Source organism: Papaver somniferum, chromosome 5 (assembly GCF_003573695.1).
Source record: "Papaver somniferum cultivar HN1 chromosome 5, ASM357369v1, whole genome shotgun sequence".
Lineage (NCBI taxonomy): Eukaryota > Viridiplantae > Streptophyta > Magnoliopsida > Ranunculales > Papaveraceae > Papaver > Papaver somniferum.
In genome coordinates, this window is record NC_039362.1 from 121,779,560 (window position 1) to 121,800,001 (window position 20,442).

General features: G+C 35.9%; 1 protein-coding gene and 2 long non-coding RNA genes across 5 annotated transcripts in view; 2 read left to right on the forward strand and 1 right to left on the reverse strand.

The window, feature by feature from the left end:
• Positions 1–3,468, reverse strand: part of LOC113279531 — an 8,306-nt gene extending 4,838 nt beyond the window's left edge. The window contains exons 1-7 of the mRNA XM_026528223.1: positions 3,409–3,468; positions 2,462–2,665; positions 2,108–2,197; positions 1,944–1,997; positions 1,774–1,830; positions 1,551–1,579; positions 1,287–1,439 (exon numbers count right to left, since the gene is read on the reverse strand). Coding sequence (XP_026384008.1) covers positions 1,287–1,439; positions 1,551–1,579; positions 1,774–1,830; positions 1,944–1,997; positions 2,108–2,197; positions 2,462–2,665; positions 3,409–3,468 — 647 coding nt within the window. The remainder of the gene's footprint in view (positions 1–1,286; positions 1,440–1,550; positions 1,580–1,773; positions 1,831–1,943; positions 1,998–2,107; positions 2,198–2,461; positions 2,666–3,408) is intronic.
• A 353-nt stretch (positions 3,469–3,821) lies between these two features.
• LOC113282537 lies at positions 3,822–8,649 on the forward strand. 3 transcript variants are annotated; one of them, XR_003327002.1, is made up of 12 exons: positions 3,822–4,016; positions 4,179–4,378; positions 4,619–4,824; positions 4,908–5,069; positions 5,155–5,261; positions 5,597–5,712; positions 6,070–6,302; positions 6,434–6,575; positions 6,767–7,009; positions 7,099–7,180; positions 7,569–7,685; positions 8,066–8,649. It is a non-coding gene; the product is annotated as an uncharacterized LOC113282537 (long non-coding RNA). The 3 variants fall into 3 exon arrangements; XR_003327001.1 differs by lacking the exon at positions 7,099–7,180; XR_003327003.1 differs by lacking the exon at positions 7,099–7,180 and having other exon boundaries at positions 4,182–4,378.
• Positions 8,650–14,065: 5,416 nt separating this feature from the next.
• LOC113277751 lies at positions 14,066–15,510 on the forward strand. Its single transcript, XR_003325130.1, has 3 exons — positions 14,066–14,354; positions 14,717–14,881; positions 15,086–15,510. It is a non-coding gene; the product is annotated as an uncharacterized LOC113277751 (long non-coding RNA).
• The last annotated feature ends 4,932 nt before the right edge of the window (positions 15,511–20,442 follow it).

Below are 20,442 nucleotides of genomic sequence, written 5' to 3' on the forward strand. Positions count from 1 at the left end.
AAATAAATTAAATTACGAAATTAAATTAACAAAAAAATATATTAAATTAAATCACGTAACTAAATTAACAAAAAATAATTATCCAATTATTAATATTTATAACTATTAAATAAAACAAAAAATTAAATTAAATTACGAAACAGTAACAAAAGTAATAACATATTAACATACTATTGGATTAAGATGTGATTAACCCAATTTTAATAAGATTTGATTAACCCAATATGAATATCCAATTAGTAATAAAGTCTGATTCAATTTTCAACGTAAAAACCCTAAATAAATTCGAACAAAAAATACAATACATGATATTATTATTACACAAATTGAAATAAATTCGAACAAAAAATACAATACATGATATTATTATTACACAAATTGAATAAAGAAAGTAGAAAATACATACCTTATAATGGAGTTTTTAGGGTTTTTGTGGAGTTTTTAGGGTATTTGTACGGTTGGTAGATGGGAATGGAGAAGAAGAATATGAACTGAAGAGGGGCGGTGAAGCGAAGAAGAATATGAACTGTGGAAGAATATGAACTGTGGAAGAATATGAACTGAGAAGAAGAAGGCTCGTGTAGAAGAGATGGGTTGTGGTTGGGAAGGAGAGGCGGTATTGGTGGAAGGGGCGGTTGCTCAATATTTTACGCCCGATTTCATCAGACGGACAGGAAGAGTACGCCCTAACCCTGAACCCTAATGAAAACCTACTGGGCGAAAATTTTGGTTACGCCCGTCTCAGGCGTAATAATATTTTACGCCTGACAAATTCATCACGCGGACAGCAGATGTCCGTCCGTACAATTCATCACGCGGACACCAGATGTTCGCCCGTCTGATCTCACACGTGCTGTGTGACCGTGTTTAACTCGGGCGGAATTTAGTTTTACGTTTCTTCGAGCGGTCATTTGGAATCCGTCTGATCAACGGGCGGAATTTAAGATTCCGCCCCTTACCAAACGTAATTTATATTTACGCTCGATAACAAACGTGATTTATATTTACGCCCGTTTGAAACGTAATTTATAATTCCGCGCAGAAATGAAACGTAACTAATACTTCCGCCCGTCTTCATGCGTAAAATTGTTTTACGCGCGACCAAATTTGGTCTTCTCCCCATAACGTCACAATACAGATTAAACTCATATTTAGTCTTTTTTTTTGGTCTTTGATCTTTGAGTTTAGTCGTACCATTGCAGTCGCTCTAAGCCAGCTTAGTGCATATAAAACACAATGTGAAATATCTAAATAAAACTTAAAATAGCATTGGGGATGTTGTGTACCTTCCTATCATATCCCAATCAAATAGGATGTCCCATGCGAATGAGTAAAGTGACTCATTGCAGCAACCCGCATGAACGCCACCTCCCATTTCCCATCCATTGCATAAAGAGCTTGGAACACTAGAGATAGGATTGAAAAAGCATACTTCCCAGCTGATTCCATATTAACATATCACATCATTAATAAACACGTTATAATTACAACACATGTCACAATAACATATTGGCATGCTTCAATAAACAAATAAATTGTAGCTAACTCACCATTCATGAAGGACTTCAGCTTTCCTTCTCTAACACATTGCACAAATCGAACAAGAAATGGTAGTGTGCTAACTAGGTCGGCCCAAGGTACTATCTTGCTCTCCTACGCATGTTTCATATTAGTAAGACTAGACCAAAAGTTGAATCAAAAAGAGGAAAAAGAAAAAAAAAAACTAAACTAAAAGAAAGGAAACAGGATAATTTCATTTTAAAGAAGTTCTACCAATCCAAGAACCCCTCCAGTTATTATCATCCATGAGCAAGTGAAACTAGAGAAAACCTACAAAAAAGAACTTCCATTAATTTGCATTATTATGATTTAAAAATGAACTTGAATGAGCAGATAAATAGCTAATATAAGTTGTAGGCTTGTAGCTAATCTAAATCACATACCCTTGGCACAGATGTCAATAAATCCGCCAAGAACGTTGCTCTGAACGATACCATCTGAAACAACAAGTTTGTAACATTGTCACTCTCATATATATATATATATATATAAGTAATGCATCCGACTGTATCACTAAAATAGAAGACTAATGTATTTATACTCTTACCATAAGCATATCCCTTATCATCAATAAACAGTTGGCTGACATGCCACGATGGTCCAACACATAGACCACAAGCAGTGGGAAGATAATCAGCTGCAAATTAATTAGATACAAGAATAAGGATCAGACAAAAAGATCCCTCCAGTTTAATGCTTATCTAGAAGTCCAATAGACATTGACCCAGAAAAAAAAAGTCCAATAGACACACATGGTATTTAATGAATTATTGAGAATGTTTTCTGTGGAACCCATTGTTTGCCAAATGTCATAACTATTTACATCTCACGTTTATTAAACAATCACACTGTCGTGATCCAACAAAGAAAGAAAACAATCTCAGTGTAAAAAGTGCATTACCGGCAGAGTAGGGGCAATGGCTGCTGCGATTACACCAGGTAGTGACAAGCATAGTATATGAAGTGCTATGCAAATCACCAAACACGTTAAGATCCTCCATGCAAGTGGCCATAGTGGTGTAAATTGGCCAAGTACCAAATCAGTGTTCACATTAAACTTCCCAAGTAAGTAAACCACTCCCCAACAAGAGCAAGTCAGTATGAGCTTCACACATACACAAGAAAAAGAAAGAACACCCACACCATTTTAACTTGAATAGTTATATAATCGAGTTTGCTTTTAATGTTACACAATCATTATACAAACTTACACTTTTGAAAAGCAATTGACTATGAGTCAATGCTCATACCATCTACATAAACAATATCACATGATGCGGCACAAAAAGAATTGTTAGGTTCTTCAAATATCATGGACCATTGTATTGGTTATCGAGTGACTAGTGAGTACTTAAAAATTCATAGCCTAGCTAGCTCAAAATGCCAATACATTTTGAGGACAGGATAGCAGTAGTAGCCGTGGATTTGGCCTTGGGTATTATTCATGTTAATTTCCACCATGACTTCTTTCTAAAGCTAGATTACTTCTCCAACTAAAAAGTATATTTCAAGAAAGAACCTAAAAGTTTCATATCAGAGACAACACAAAATCAATCAAAGACATAAGCCATAATGTGACCACAACAAAGATTATCGAAAAGCAGAATTAAAAATTATGATATGACGACAATTAGCAGATCTCATGAAAGTGACCTAACAATTTCATATGAGACAACAGTACAATAATTATTAAATAGCAAAATCGGTCTCAAACAACACACATTCCAAGAATTCATCGACATTAATTATAAAGATTAACATAAAATGACGAGATCCAGAATTCCAGATTTAACACGTGAAGATGATGATAATAATACAGATTAAAGAAAAGAAATTCAGTAGTTGTACCGTAAGAAAGTGACACTCAAACAGAGCGAATGTTTCGTAAAGAAGAGACGAGAAATCCATTTCTTTTAACTTTTAGCAGTTAATGCTCTTTCTCTCAGATTTGACTCATTCCTGTCACTTTCTTCATTTTTTCTTCCCTCTAGATTTCTTCTTTAAAAATGATTGGAGGAGGTTTAATATTATATACTACACTACATCCCGAAATACGAGTGTACTTGTAATAATTGAACTGGAGGACTGTATTTTGAATACAGTCCTCAAAGATACTTACGACGGTGTAAGGCGTATTTATTGAAAACCCCTTGAAATACACGTATTTTAAAATACCACCACCAATTATATTTTATTTACACCCCCTGGTCATTTCATTTCAGGTGATTACATTTCCTCTCTCTCTTTGTGCAACTCTTTCTCTCACTCTACACACAGTGAGATTCAGGTCGTTCGAAAAGATGATGCAAAATCAATTTTCACTACTGCAACAAGATCAAGCGTATCAGTCTGACACAGCACATTAAAAAAACAGAAAAATTAGGTGTCAGAAATTGATTTTGAAGATCCAGAGATCTAATCTTCAACAACAATCAAATTAGAAGATTCGGTGAAAGGTAAAACAATAAAAATGAGTTTGAACTAATTTATATTTCGCGTTATTTCGATTTTGTTAGGGTTTTGGTACTAACTTTGCTAAAATTAGATTTTCAGCTTCACTAATTTGTTTTGGTTTTGTTTTGTTTTGATATTGATTTGATTTTGTTTGTTACTGATAGAAGAAGATCTCGAATTGTTGTTATTGTTGCTGTGAAGCACTTCAACATGAGTTGTCTCTGTTATGGTGGTGTAATCGGAGGATTTGAGAAGTGGGAGAAGTGGTGGTGGTGGTAGTAGAAAAAAGAGGAGAGGAGGAGAATTAGCTTCTCTTTCTGAAGATGAATCTATGCTTGTTTCTACCAGCAGTGGCAATGAAATGGTATCATCCTCTCCCTGTGTGTGTGGTTTGTTGAATTAGATTGCTGCTCATTATCAGAACGCATGAAATTGCTGATGTAGAACAAAATTAAGGAATATAATGATGTTATTTATGTATATTTGGTGTAGTTTCGTCTGTGAATTTGTGATTGTAGAGGTAGTTGACTGTGGACTACCAATTGTGTGAATTAATGGATGGTTATTCTGAACTAATTGTGTTGTGATTTTCTTTTTGGACTAGAATGATTTTGATGGCAAACTTCCAAAAGCTTCGGAATCAAGAAATGGTGGCTCAAAACCTGAAGGGGAGGAAAGTTCGGGGTTTGGTAATAAGCCAGCTGAAAGTGCACAGTCACAGAAATTCTAAGATACTTCAACAATTCTAAGATGCCTATACAAGAAGATTTGAGAACCTTTCATAGATCAGAATGTAATGACTGCGTGCAGGTATGTATAGCTTGAGCTTTTTGACAACAAAATAGAAGCTGCAAGGTCTTTCATAGATCATGATTTTGTTATCTCGTATACAGGATTTGTTACCTTAAGGTTTCTTCCGACAGAAGTCCGCATTTTGGTTTTTGGACTCAGGGCTGATGACAAAGGAGCTATCAAATGTAATGGAAGAGAAGCAGTCAGCAATGTTGAGCCAAGTACATATGCAGGGGAGATAAATCGCATGATCGATGAAGGAGGTATTAGTTGATCTGAACATCAGTTTTGTCTAATATGTTATGTTTTGTTAATCTCCTAAAATGGACGTTGTTTTATGTAATTCAGGCACCAGTTACAACCTTGACCTGAACTTAGGATGTCTACCCCTTCTTCTGCTGATGGACGATGTGGACGCAATATGACTGGGTACTCCCCTTTCGGCACACATGATGGTAAGAGAGCAAGAGTAGCTACCATACAACTTTTTTAGGACTTTATAATATCATAATTATCTTATCAATATGCAAGAAAACCTAGATAGCATTACTCTGCTTATGCATCTGTCAACTACTTTGAGTGTAGAGCACAAGTTCAGATTAGAGCTTGATCACTAGCTTTAATCAAATGCTCAAATTTCTTAAGTAAAAAATACGAGACTTAGTTGTGTTTCTTTATGTAGTATTTCAAAAGATGACTAATTTTGCCATTCAAGTGGATTTTGGATTGAGCCTCAGTTTGTTATGTTAAAAGCTATTAACAAGCCTTACCGTCTACTATGCTTTTTCAGATGGATAACCCTGTTGCGGCAACTCTGGGTGTTCAAACGCCGAGTGGTCGAGTTATGTCATCCGAGCACCCTGCATTCTGGAATGGCATACCTCCCATTTTCTTTGATAATTATGGGTAATTAGTTTGTTTGATGTGACTGTTTTTAATCTCCAACGGTAGGGTATGAAGATCAATTACTACTCCTCGTGCCTCGCCCCTTCCATGCTTATCTTGAGTGTCAGTGATAAGCATTGTCACAATTAGATGTCCTTAAATATACACTGTTCCTCTTTGCATATAACTTCAACCTTTTTACTTCTGCTCGGCTTCATTGCTAGATTCAAATGATGTATTTTAACAGCTTATGTTATAAACAAGATTTGAACTTCAGTAGGAAACTTGCTTGAGGTCATTCTGCTTTTGTTTTTATTTATTTTTCTTCTATAGCTCTATCAGGACATTAACTAACAAAAGTATGGCTTCTAATTGCAGGGAGGAACAACTGGTAGAAGGGTGGATGTTGATTTGCATAGACTGGCGAGTCAGTCCTTGCAACTTCATGGATCATTTGTGCCCACTGCCACAATGCCTTTATTCACTGCCGTCGCACCATCAGGATTCTCTTCTTCAGCTACAATTTCTCTGAATACCAACAGGATCTGAATTCTGAAGAGCTACTAAAATCTATCTGATCCACCTGAGGATGGAGTTGTTACCATATGCTGGTATGTTTTCTGCAATCAGTGTGTATCTGAGTATTTAACTGAAAGTACTTATAGGTTCAGTGGTGATTTTATTTTTTTTTGATGCTGGGTGTAATCTGATTGGTTTGTATCTTCGTTTGACTGATCTTCAGATGATAACTTTACGGAAGAATTCGTTCATATCCTTCATCGTCATAGCACAGGATTCTCAAGGGGTGTGTCAAAATATAGAGGAGTGGTGCTTCGCAAGTGTGGTAGATGGGACGCTCGTCTGGGACAATTTCTCGGCAAGAAGTAAGAAAGACCTTTAATACTTAATAACTAGGAAAAAATTACATTTAAGATATAGTATTAAATAACTTTCGCAAACATAGAATCTCTAGAATGGTATCAGGCTTCTATACGAGGCTCTAAGCAATTCTAAGATGTCCATACAAGAAGATTTGAGAACCTTTCATAGATCAGAATGTAATGATTCTGTGCAGGTGAATATATCTTGGGCTATCTGACGACGAAATAGAAGCTGCAAGGTCTTGCAGATCATAATTTTGTTATCCCGTATACAGAATTTGTTACCTTAAGGTTTCTTCCAATGGAAGTCTACATTTTGGGTTTTGGACTCCATGCTTATGACAAAGCAGCTATCAAATGTAATGAAAGAGAAGCAGTCACCAATTTTGAGCCAAGTACATATGCAGGGGAGATAAATCCCATGATCGATGAAGGAGGTACTAGTTAGTTGACCTGAACATCAATTTTGTCTAATATGTTATGTTTTGTTAATCTCCTAAAATGGACGTTGTTTTATATACTTCAGGCATCAATTACAACCTTGACCTGAACTTAGGGATGTCTACCCCTTCTTCTGCTGATGGACGATGTGGAAGCAATAGGATTGGGTACTCCCCCTTCGCACACATGATGCTAAGAGAGCAAGAATAATTACCATACAACCTATTTAAGACTTTATAATATATCTTATCAATATGCAAGAAATAACCACCTCGTGAAAACCTAGATAACATTACTCTGCTTATGCGTCCGTCAACTACTTTGAGTGTAGAGCACATGCTTAGATTAGAGCTTAATCACTAGCTGTACTTGAAGGCTCAAATTTCTTAAGTGAAAAATACGAAACTTGGTTGTTGGTTGTGTTTCCTTACTTATGATGGCTTATATATATCAAAAGATGACTAACTTTTGCCATTCAAGTGGATATTGGATTGAGCCTCAGTTTGTTATGTTAAAAGCTATTAACAAACCTTACCATCTACTATGCTTTTTCAGATGGATAACCCTGTTGTGGCAACTCTGGGTGTTCAAACGCCGAATGGTCGAGTTATGTCATCCGAGCACCCTGCATTCTGGAATGGCATACCTCCCGATTTCTTTGTATTATATGAGGTAATTAGATTGTTTGATGTGACTGTTTTTGTTCTTAATCTCCGACAGAAGGGTATGAAGAGCAATTACTACTACTCCTCGTGCCTCTCCCCTTCCAAGCTTATATAGATCACAATTGTCAACCTTGAGTGTCAGTGATTAGCTTATATAGATGTCCTTAAATATAAGCCGTTCCTCTGTGCATATAACTTCAGCCTTTGGACTTCTGCTCGGCTTAATTGCTAGATTCAAGTGAAATACTTCAACAGCTTAGGTTATAAACAGGTTTCAAACTTCAGTAGGAAACTTGCATGAGGCCATTCTGCTTTTATTTCTATTTATTTTTCTTCTATAGCTCTATCAGGACATTTAACTAACAAAACCGTGGCTTCTAATTGCAGGGAGGAACAATTGGTAAAATGGTGGTGTTGACTAGCCTAGACTAGCGAGTCAGTCGTTGCAACTTTATGGATCATTTGTGCCCACTGCCTCAATGCCTTTATTCGCTGCCGCAGCATCATCAGGATTCTCTTCTTCAGCTACAATTCCTCCGAATACCAACAGGATCTGAATTCTGAAGAGCTACTAAAATCTATCTGATTCTATACTCTGTACATCTGGGTAACTCAGCTTAAACAATCAGACATCCCTTTCTTTACTCTAGATATCTCTTAGACCCTCAAAATCATATAATGTTGCACTTAAAGTAAGTGGTTATGAGCATCTAATTGTATAACCGCGAAATTCCTCAAAAGGTTGGATTACAGATAAGCAGCTTAGTCCCGAGGGAGAGAGTGTGCTGCTGTGTGTGCTTGTCTATTCCAGGTGGTTGTTATCACTTATCAGAAACAATTGTGTATATATAGTAATAGAATATACCAAGCCTGATATATCTCATTTGTAATAGAGACTGTTGATTACAAGATCAAAACTTATGAATTCTGAATCTATTAATGAGTGCCGTATCGTATGAGTTCAATTTGTATTCAGGGTTCTAAATCGCTGCATAGTCTCTGTTGCTTCTTCTATCCGAGCACTTTCAGTTAGGCCTGAAAAGGTTGACGGTCATTTCGAGCTAGGGGGTGGGGCACGATTCCCTCGGAGGAAGGGACAAAAACTTGTGTTCGAACTTCAACTTAAGGACCTTGGCAGCATATTTTCTTTTAACCATGTAACTGCCTTTAGCAATGACCAAAGCTTTGCAGTCAATTACAATTAGAGCTGTCAACGGGCCAAGCTAGGGTCAACCCGGCCCTAGCTTGTCAACCATAACCCTAGTACTATTCATCTACAAGCCCAAAATCTCAACCCTAGCCCTAGACGGGTTGGCTTGGCGGGTTCACGAGTTGGCTTGCTTTACTGAGCCACACAAAATTCAAGTATTTCTGTTTACAAATAATTTTATTTTTTGGTGCTAATGAATCAATTTGTTCTGGATTTGATATCTCTATTTTATTGATATGGAATGTGAAGGGATTGATGATCTAAAATAATACGAAGGATTTAATCACTAATTGTTATTTTTTAATATGTATATAATAAACGTAAAATGTATTTTTTATTTCTTAGGTGTAGGCTGCTTTGATTCTATTGAATGTAAATCTCAAGATATTAGTTGTTATTCAAGAGTAAATAAGATATAAATTTGAGATTACTGAAAAATATAAAATGATATCACCGGAAAAATATTTTTGTGTCTCACATCAACCATAAAATCAGACATATGACTATATGAGCATATACTCACGGGTTGACGGGTAACCCGTGGATTGACCCTAGCTTGGCTTGTTTTCTACTAGGGCTAGATATGCTAACCCTAGCCCGGCTTGTTTAGCCAACGGGACAAGCCGAGCCGGGTTGAAACAAGCCAAGCTAGGTCCAATCCGCAAGCCGGGTTGAAAATTGACAGCTCTAGTTACAATGACCACGCTTGATAAAATATTTTCTTTTAACCACGTAACTACTTTTAGCAAGGCTGTTGCTTCTGCCTGGAAAGCTGACGTTACCCACTCCGAACCTGCAGAAAGATGCATGAAAGTCTCTTCATCAGCAGAATATAGGATGAAAGCATATCCCATCGATGAATCCTCTTTCTTATAAGAAGCATCAATGAAGATTATCCAATCTGAATTTAGGGTGGACCAAAAATTGTTGCATAAGAAACTGTCTTACGGAGTAACAAATAGTTCGATAACACCTCCAGGGAAATCAAGGACCAAAAACTTGCCCACCAAGTGGATTTTCAACTTTATATAGCAGTTATGGAATTCAGCTTCCAATATTTGTAGTCAGATGCTAATTGTGCCTTACTTGGTGGCTTGGGTAAATGTTTGAACCATGAGATCTTCCAGATTGTTGGATACACTAGCAGGGGCGGAGCCAGCCCAGTGTAACATGTTGTTAGGGCTCTTACATAAATAAGACACCCCTTATCACAGCGTCTTGGTTGGGAATAAATTTCTAGTCCCAATAAATTTGGGCTAGTCCCAATCTAGAGAGATCCCTTTAGAACTCTGGGGGTATTCACATTCCATTTAATCTGGGGTTTTTCACATTTCTAATTCGAGGGTTATCATTCAAGAAGGACACAATTTGTCATCATCATCTTCAGTATGATGAAAGCAAATGGAGTGAAGTCAGCTCAAATCAGGTGATATATCTAGTGAGCAAAGCAGATATTAGAATTTTGGGGTTTTGTTTTTTTTCACTTCAAGACTGTAAAAAAATTGATCAAGGAGAAGGAAAGTGGAGTAATTTTTGAATCAGCATGCCTCAGCCCTTATTCAATTCCTTCAGTGCATTCATTAATGGATGAAAAAGAGCAATTTTGAGAAAAATTGATCAAGGAGAAGATGAGAAGGAGCAGCAGCAGAACGGGATGGAAACAGGATCAAGTAGTTATCTTCCTGAGGAATTGATGATTGAAAGTATTCTGACGAGATTACCAGCCCGGACTCTAGCAGTTTGCTGTTGCGTTAGTAAGTTATGGTACAATTCAATCCTTAATGATTCTAGATTTTCTATGATTCACTACAATCAAAACAAAAATAAACCAATTCTAGTCTTTAATCTGCTTAATGTATCGAGAGCCGGCGATTTATTCCTTCAGTATATTAGGACGAGAAAAGGTGGATATCAGATTTCTCTCGGGTCAAAATGCCCGAGGTATATACGAACCAGTAGGTTATTGCAATGGTTTAGCTTGTGTAAAGCTAGCCGATTCACCTATTGATACTTATGGTGCAATAACTGTCCTTAACCCGAACAAAAGTGAATCACTTATCTACTCTTATGTACCTCCTACCGAGGGATACATCTACTTGTGTCATGGTTTTGGTTTTAATTCATTATCACAAGTATACAAGCCTGTAATTGTTTTTGCTTCAAAAGCCAACAACGGATTTCTTTGCATGGTCATTACACTGGGAACTATGTCATGGAGAAAGATACTTACTGCTACTTTTGATATGCCACCACCACCGGGTTCTTCTCCTTTTCCTAGTCGAATATTTACTAGAGTTTCCACGTCATGTAGACAAGCCACGTTTTGCAGGGGTGATCTTTTTTGGAGGACGAAGAATAGAGTTGGTGGTAACAATGACAAGATGGAAATGTTGCTCTCGTTCGACCTCCACTATGAGAAGATTCACTTCATTCGATTCCCGACTGAATGTACTCCGACAACAGCGACATATGAGCCTTCGTATTTAGTAGACCATCTTCTGGAGTTTAAAGGATACCCTTGTATTGCACATTCTGAGAGGATAACAAGATCCAACAATGATCATTGCGGGCATCGTTGTAACTATCAGACCGGTGTTTGTTGTTGTTGTTACAAAGGTTCATATGTATGTATTGAAGGACAAGGACAAGCAAGTATGGACTAGGGTCCAGGGAAGAAACTTTCGATGTTCAGATTACGGATCAGGAAGGTTTTCTACCAACTCCCCTCTGTCGGTACTTTGACACTTCTAATGCTATGCTTCCTCCTACACGTATATTGAATTTCTTAGATCAGGTGTTGATGTATTGGTTTAATGGGGAACTTCTTATATTCTACAATTTGCAAGAGAAACATCTCAAGGTGGTGGAATGCTCCCGCTCCTATCCTTGTATTTTTCGATCTAAGATGAACGAAAAGCTGGAGCGTTGCATTGGTGATGACGATGATAATATTTACTGCCCGTCCATGGATTATCAGCTGCACGCTCAAATGGAGAACATCGTGTCTCTGAAAATCTTCATTCCTAAAGGAGCTAAAACTAGTGAATCTGATTGTGCTGATGAGCTGAGGCACCTTATCAAGAACAGGATCGCAGCAGGATGGCTGACCACAGGAAGACATAAGCACACGTATTATGTTTTCTCGTAGTTTTGTTTTGTCTTATTTCAGTTTTCTATTCAGACTACTAATTTTCATTTAAGTGTTATTTATCTGTTTTGTCCATTTTATTGAAGATCTATGCTTAAGACTGAATAGACGTTGCAATTGTTAATATGCTTAAACAGTTTTTTAATTTTATTCACATTGATTAGTGGTATCTGGATGAAAGCAGTCACAATGTTTTACTTTCTGGAAACTGATAGAAACAATTGCAGGGGGTTTGTATGCAATCACATTGATTGGAACATATGGGATGCGATTATTTATGAACTTATTTGTAGCCTAGGAACTGAAAATCTTAGGCTGTTCCTTGGTAAGATCTCCATTTCCTAAAATTATAACAGTTTTCTGATTATATCCGCAAGGCATTGATATGACTGTCTGCTTTGCTCCTATTTCGTCTATCTTGTCACCTAACACTAACAACACGTTTGTTTTTTCCTCTATATAGGTAGAGTGTTCTATATAGAGGTCTACCTCTATATCTATATAAATATCACTATATAATCTCTCTTAAAATCATGTTTGTTTGACCACTATCTAACAACTCTATGTTGTGTACCCAATTTTATATATTTCTCATTTTACCCTTATAATATTCAAAAAATCCATGAATATCCATTACAATCAAAGATGTTCAAAAATTCCAAAAGGAAAAAAATGTATTAGAAAATACAACCAAAGATGTTCACTTTTTTCTGAAACGGGCGAAAGTATCACTTTTTCTGAAACGGAAAAAAAAAATCACCTTTTCTGAAACAAGGCAAAAATCGCTTTTTCTGAAACGGGGCAAAAACATAACTTTTTCTGAAACAGAACGAAAATATCACTTTTTCTGAAACGGGGCAAAAATTTCACTTTTTCTGAAACAGGGCAAAAATATCACTTTTTCTGAAACATGGAAAAAATCACTTTTTCTGAAACGGAGCAAAAATATCACTTTTTCTGAAACGGCGCGAAAGTATCACTTTTTCTGAAACGGGGCGAAAATATCAGTTTTTCTGAAACGGCGTGAAAGTATCACTTTTTCTGAAACGGGGGAAGTATCACTTTTTCTGAAACGGGGCTCAAGTGTCACTTTTTCTGCAACGGAGCAAAATATCACTTTTTTCTGAAACAGCGCGAAAATATCCCTTTTTCTGAAACGGGCGAAAGTATCACTTTTCTTGAAACATGTAAAATTTTAGATTTTAAATTAAGAAATTATTTTTGGACATTATAAGTTTGTTCGAGGATATATTAGTCATTTGAAGGTTTAATAGAGGTAGAAGCGCAAAGATAGCACCTCATTGATGCTATTTGATTTCCTCTATATAGATAGAGATTTCCCTCTATCTTTATAGAGGTAGTGGAAAAAACAAACACCAAATAAATGGGACACACCACTATATAGAGGCTAATAGAGTTTAGCCTCCACATAGAGGAAAAAACAAACATGATGTAAGCTTCAATCAGTTATACAGTGATGCTTTTTCTAAGGGTCCATGCTTTTGTGGGTTCTTTTGGTTTGTTTGCCTGGTATGGCTTACTTTATGCTTCAGCAGGGCTAGTAAGGTACAGGTAATTGGTCTGAAATCTTTAATTTAAATTCTTACTAGTCTTACTGTATTGTTTTGAGACAGATGCTTGGTGACATACAGCACTATCAGGGTTCATATTCCTCGTGTGGTCCATATTTAATAGGATGATAGAGTTTCAGCTATTCTTTCGTGTCCTTCTAAACTTTGAAACACTGAGTACCCTGGTTAAAATGAAGTGATTAAGTACATTTTTGCTTTGTTTTTGCTTTGCTGTTTTGAATGGTATCCTCTCAGGCTGCACGTAAATTTGCTTAACCTCCTGGAACTCATTTGTGCAGTACCTTATATCTCGTATTTGGTGAGATCAATATCCTTTATTTTCTGAGTTTGAGATAGGCTGTAAACATTTCAATAATCTTGTAGGTTTTATAGCATGTGGTTAATGCATCCTCGTATCTGAGATGCGGTAACAAGCTCTTGATACTGCATATGCAGTTCCGACTAGTGTTTTGTCCAAAAGATGGATTGCATTTGGAAATTTAGCCCTTCTCTAAATTTCAACAGGAGTTCGTTTTCGGATGAGAATACTGAGAGATTCATAGATTTTGTTTACATAATATATTCATATTTCGTTATGACACCAGTATTCAGAAGTTTAGTGTGACTGGAAAGACTCTGCATATGATAATATTTTAAGGAATCAGCTGTGTATGCCAAACGTATGATGGACTTTCTAGGAGCGGTTTATATGGTGAAAGAACGAAATTATCATCTGGTTTCGTTGAGGTATGGGTGCTTCCTCTCTTCCTTGAATTAAATTGTTAAACATCTTAACATATTTGCAGAAATGGTTTAAGTAACTGCATGGTCAAATTTATGAGAAGGCATAGATGCTGTTGCCTAAGCACCCGAGTTTCATTACTTATAAGAGGTTCTTAGTTTTAATGATGGTGTGCTTATGTCCTTTCTGTATCCTTCTCAAGTCTAGGATAAGGTGGACGAGTTGTTATTCTGAACTTGTATGGGATTCTTTATATTAACTTTATAAAAAGTTATCTTTCTCTTTGTTTCTCAAGGTAGTCTTGGTTACAATAGTTAGCGACAATTTAGCTGTATATTATTTGAATTTCTCTCCTTTGTTTCTCAAGGTTCTCTCACGAGCTCCTGACTTGTTAGACTGTCAACCACCTTGCTTGTGTAAACTGCAATGTTCGGTGCTGGGAATGTGGTCTACAAGAGGCTGCTTGCGGGCTATAGCATACTTACTCAGCGTTTCTCCTAATATAGCTGAAATTTTTCTTGAATCAAAGGAGGTAACATTTAACCAGCTCTTTGTCTTAAATTCTTGGTCTGCAATGTCATACCAACAGTTCTATTACGATATTTCATTTACGTCATCTAGCGACCATTGTTTTTGTTGAACATTTTTTATTTTTGGAACCTTTGAAGTGTTTCTTACTTGTACTATTATTCTTTGTCATTAAGTGTTATCTGTTGTTGTGATTGTATGGATACAGTCAAATTTAGCGGACGTTGGAGACGACTGGGAAGCAGGCTTGTCATCCCCGAGAATGTTGTCTCACCTCGTGTATGTCCAGATTGAAGAAGTGGAAAGATGTGATGCTGAGTTCAAAATTCTTAATTTTTTGCTGAAAAATGCAAAAGATTTGGAAGAAGTTGCTCTATTCTTTCGTTCTAGTGCTGGCTCGCCTGACATAGTGAGACAAATTAAGCAATTTAAGAAGAAGCTAAGAGCAGTTCCAACATATGCTGCTTTTTTTTTCTTGAAAATTTTGTTTAGTATACTCCTATAGTAGTATTTATTCACATTATGTTCAAGTATCTCATTCACTGTGGTGAATTGAGACTCTTCCATACAGCACATTATTTCATACTTGCACATAATTTGCAGTTCTCCACGACACATATTACTGGCCTATGGTACAAGGGTATGGTTCACTTGTTAGCCATGTCATTGGTGCAGACACAATGATGCATATTCATACAATTTTAGAGGTGAACATTCATATTCTCCTGTTTTATTTCTGCTATCTATCTATTCTGTTGACTGAAGACTTTTCCAATCCCTGGAAAATTTTGCTTCTGATAATGTTAGCTCTTAGTTTTTTGGTTTTTCATTTGCGGGTTTTTATCTTTGAATGTCTCGGCTGGCATGAAAACCGTGGAATGCAATGTCAACTACTATTTGTCTATCGAGAATGAGCTGGACAAACGAGTATTGCTACAATCGCAGCCTTGATATGAATTTATTTGTAGATCGATCAGTGTTGGATTATAGGAAGAATAATCCAAATAGTGGTCCAAGAAGCATTTATCAGTTTCTATAACAAAAGTATCCTTACACACGAATACTATTGTCACTGTGGTCCAAAATTTTCATTTAGCATACGAATGCGAGGGAACGAGAGCATGGGCAAAGCATGAAAAATATAATACTCAATAGTGGCTGATGCTGATGCTAATGTAGTTATCAAAAATGCTGTAATCGTAGCTGCCAGTGATATCTAGTTTAGCTGTTCTCATTATTAAGGATGCACCTCCATTGTATTTAGTCATGTATGCAAAGTGCAAACATAGGAGATTTCCTATATTGGTCCCAAGTCTTACTAGTGTTCTAACTACGGTTAGCTGGTCGATTTTGATCGGTGAACACGAAAATACCAACAGTCAACACGCGTAAGTTTTCTTTTATAACTTATCTTTATAGCTTATGTTTATTTTGGTATTTTTGTGAATTGTATAAACCTTGCCAAATTGAGGTTTACCCAAATTAATTGGGGTATACCAAATGAGACAAAATAAGGTCATTTTGAAATAAAACACAAAACCCCTTAACCATATATTTATAAAAATGACTAATCTATCCTTGATTAATTAACACTAACAAATGTGATTAGGATAATTAATTTAGTTAGTTAATTCAAAACTAGTCATAAAAATCCAAGGTGACAAAACTTGTGGTACAAAAACCCCTCTCAAATGTTGGGATCCATTAAAACTCCATCTTAAACTAAATTGATACAAAAACCCCAAATTTTTAAAAATTGGTACAAAAATCCCAAATTTTAATATTGGTTTCATCAAATTTTATTTTGGTTTCATCAAATTTTGCGATGAAACCAAAATAAAATTTGATGAAACCAATATTGAAATTTGGGGTTTTTGTGTTATTTTTGTTTTTTTGGGATTTTTGTGTTACTTTTATTTTCATGGGTTTTTTGTGGATGGATAGTGACACCTTTGGGGTTATAACTCGCGGACCGAAGTTAATTAGTTGATTAAAATTTTGAAATTAGGTTTTATTTTAGATTGAACTCATGGATATGGGTAGATTTTTGAGATTTTTTTTTCTTTTTTGAGAATTCTACTTGTAACGGAAATGAAATCGTACTACCCAAACACTTATAAATATGGGATTGTAGAGCTTTTGGGTGATTTTATATTCAAAATTATAGAAGGAATTAACATTTTCAGTTCTGAAAGTATGAAAAGTCGGCTAGGTCGACAAAAAAATACCCTGCCGATTATAAGATTTTTGACATACGGAGAAAGGTATTACAAATGCATGATTAGTCGGCAAGGTATTAATTTCATAACCTGCCGACTAAACTATAGCCGACAAGGTATTAACTTCATAACCTGCCGACTATATTTTAGTCGGCAAGGTATAGAGATGGATACCTTGACGACCCTGTAACTGCTAATTTCAGAGATGAAAAGTCGGCACGGTATTCAACCTCATACCCTGCCGACTATATTTTAGTCGGCAATGTCGACAAAAAAATATCCTGCCGACTTTTGATTCGTTTTTTTTCTTCGTTTTTTTTTTGTTTCATCATGTATAGTTAGAGTTTAGAAGAAAGATTTTGAATTTTTTTGAATATGTTTTAGTCGGCATAGTTGTTTTAGTATGGGCAATTTGGTCTTTTAACACCTTTTAGACACCGCTTAACACACTAGTTTGGATGGGAATAAAATGGGTATATCCCAATTTGGCCAGGTTTATAAAAGCGATTTTTTATTATGCGTTGATGTGTTAGTGCTATGTAAAAAAATCAGTCCAACCGTGAGAAAATATAAACAAAAGCTAAAGTTGATTAAAAAATTTAAATTGCATAGGGTAAATATCAATTATAATCGTTGTACCAAATGACCAAGACAAACATATTTCAGAAAATTATTTTATTCTACTTCTAGTTTATTGGAGTTAAAAATAATTAAATTTTTAACTATGTTGTAGGGCCTACGACCCATAAATGTACGACCCAACTAGATATCTAGGGTTTATCTTTCCAGTTTCCATGTATATATAGGATATTTGTATCCATGTAACTCTACTACTGTGATGAACAAGAAACTCTGCCTCTTTGTGTTTTGCTTTGATTTCACTATAACACGTTATCAAGCACGAGCTCTTCCATGTCGCTAAAGAAAGGTTTTTTTTGGGGGGATGGGGGGTTATAAATGAATCACTGAATACGTCACGAGAAGTGATTTTGGTACTCCTATTTTTCGTTTTTAATAATACGTTAAGGAGGACATATTTTGATTAATCGTGAGAAAGTTTGATCTTAATTTTGTTCAGTCGGTGGGAAATATGTGAAACAAAATTTATTTTTTTGTTCCGAGGATAAAGCACCGAGGAGAAAACAAAATATGCGGATGTTCCGAGGAGAAAAAAAATCCGTGGAAGGAAACAACCCGGTCCGGTCCAACTCAACCAAACCCGGTATGGTCTAGTTCAACCAAACTCGATCCACCCAGACCAACCTGGTTCGATCCATCCAACCTCGACCGATCATGTGCCAGCTGTTATCCTGTCTAGTTCTGGTTTCAGGCTGTGTGCGACTATGGGCGTTCTAATTTTGTGTATATACGGTGGGAACGAAAGTTTGATGCATGTAAATATAATGTGGGTTTTTATGTTGAATACTTGCTAGACTTATTTATTTGTTTTTAAAACATGCCTAGTTTTGTTTATGTTTGTATTAAGATAAGTCCACATTATATAAATCAATTTAAATTATGGTTGCTGATTTCGATCATTAAGAATTTTGGTCTTAATGCTATTTTGTTCTCTTGAGTATGATATTGGCTACAGTTGAATGGTGTCTTTTGTTCAATTGGTTGTACCAACTCGATTTCAATGTATTTATTTGGGGTTTAGAAGTACTTGGACCATTATTGCGTACTTGGTATTGTCTCCCCAAAGTTGAATGTTACGTGGAATATAATCCACTTGCTCGACTATTAAAGAGTCGGTATTTTTAAAAGATTCGTTGCAAATAAAATCACATGTATTCCAATTTTTGCGGAACAACTTACAAAAGGTGATATGAGTCATAAAATTTCCATTTGTCGAATTCTTCCATGATACTAACGAACCAGTATATGCTGAAGTATGACAACAAGTTAACTATCTTTAGTAATCTATTCACCCTAATGTAATTGGTTGACATGTGTAGTGAGATTCTCTTGGCTTGTTGAGATAAAGAAATTTTTCAAATTAAGTTAAATGTAACAAAATTAAAAATGGAAAAGAACCCCAAAGTAATGAGGGTTAGACGTACCGACTCATATAAAGCATGTGAAAACGGACATATACATATATCATGAGACAAAGATGTACTTTTGTTTCTGATAGTGATAACACCAAGTATGAATCGAGCATTGGATTAGCTCCCATCGGAAATGAAGGAGTTGGAATTGCACCTGGTTATTGATGTTGGTACAAGCAATGTAATGCATGTATCATAGTAGCAGCCAATTTTCACATCAACTTTAATGGCAATGAGAACTTTGCCTGGCCAATTGATCATCTTATTTAGTTGAACTAGATCCATTGTCTACATTTATGGAATGAAAACACGAGACATAAGTTCTCTAAAGCACTTGAGATATATTGGGTGGAACGTATATCATTCCCCCGAAATGTAACATATATTCACTCTAAAGTACTTGAGTTGAACCCCCACTTTTGTTACGTAATAAGACAACACCACTTATTAAAAATCTCAAAACCCAAATGTCTAATTGATAGTAGTTTTTCTTCCACTAATTTAAGGAATATAAACTAGTTGTTGAACTAATTCCATATAATGTGACTACGATGATTGGATCATCGAGCGAACCACTGCTCAAAAAAATTGTTTCCAAGATGGAACAAAGACTAAAAGTCGCATAAGCTCTGTATGTACTAAAGACTAACTACACCTTGTTAAGTGCAAAGGGTGTTCATGCGTGAACTATTACCTACCTTTTTGGAAACTTACAGTGAGAATGGAGTTGATTGCATCTATAAATTATTTATAATGAATGTGGAAGGAAGCATATTCTTAGAAAATTAATATGTCAATCTAGTGAATTGTAAATCACTGTAACTTGAATTGCTGAATCCATATTAACCCCAATAATGAACTGATTGGGAATGATTCATAAAGACTTTGACATAACCATAAGGCACATTGGTTGTGACACGATGTTCCGTTTTGAAAGAACTAACACGGGCATCACTTCATTCGAGTGTACAAGACAATGAACTAATAGAATGTGAAGTTACAACATCTATTACAATCAGTGATTTCTAAAGTTATTAGATTTGCACTGCCTCTACCCATTATGCTTTCGAGTAAGAAAGCACGCCACTCATCTTACAAAGTCTTTCTTTAGTAAAACATGATTGAGAACATCATGTTTTACTTAGATGCAAATGTTAAATAACTCATTCTCCAAAGAAATAAAGTGTTGTTAGTGAACATATATCCATGCAGAATGCAGACCATTCAAGTGATTTATGGCTCTGATGGATGATTCGACACATTGAATCAGTTATTGCTCACAACAAATGATGCGT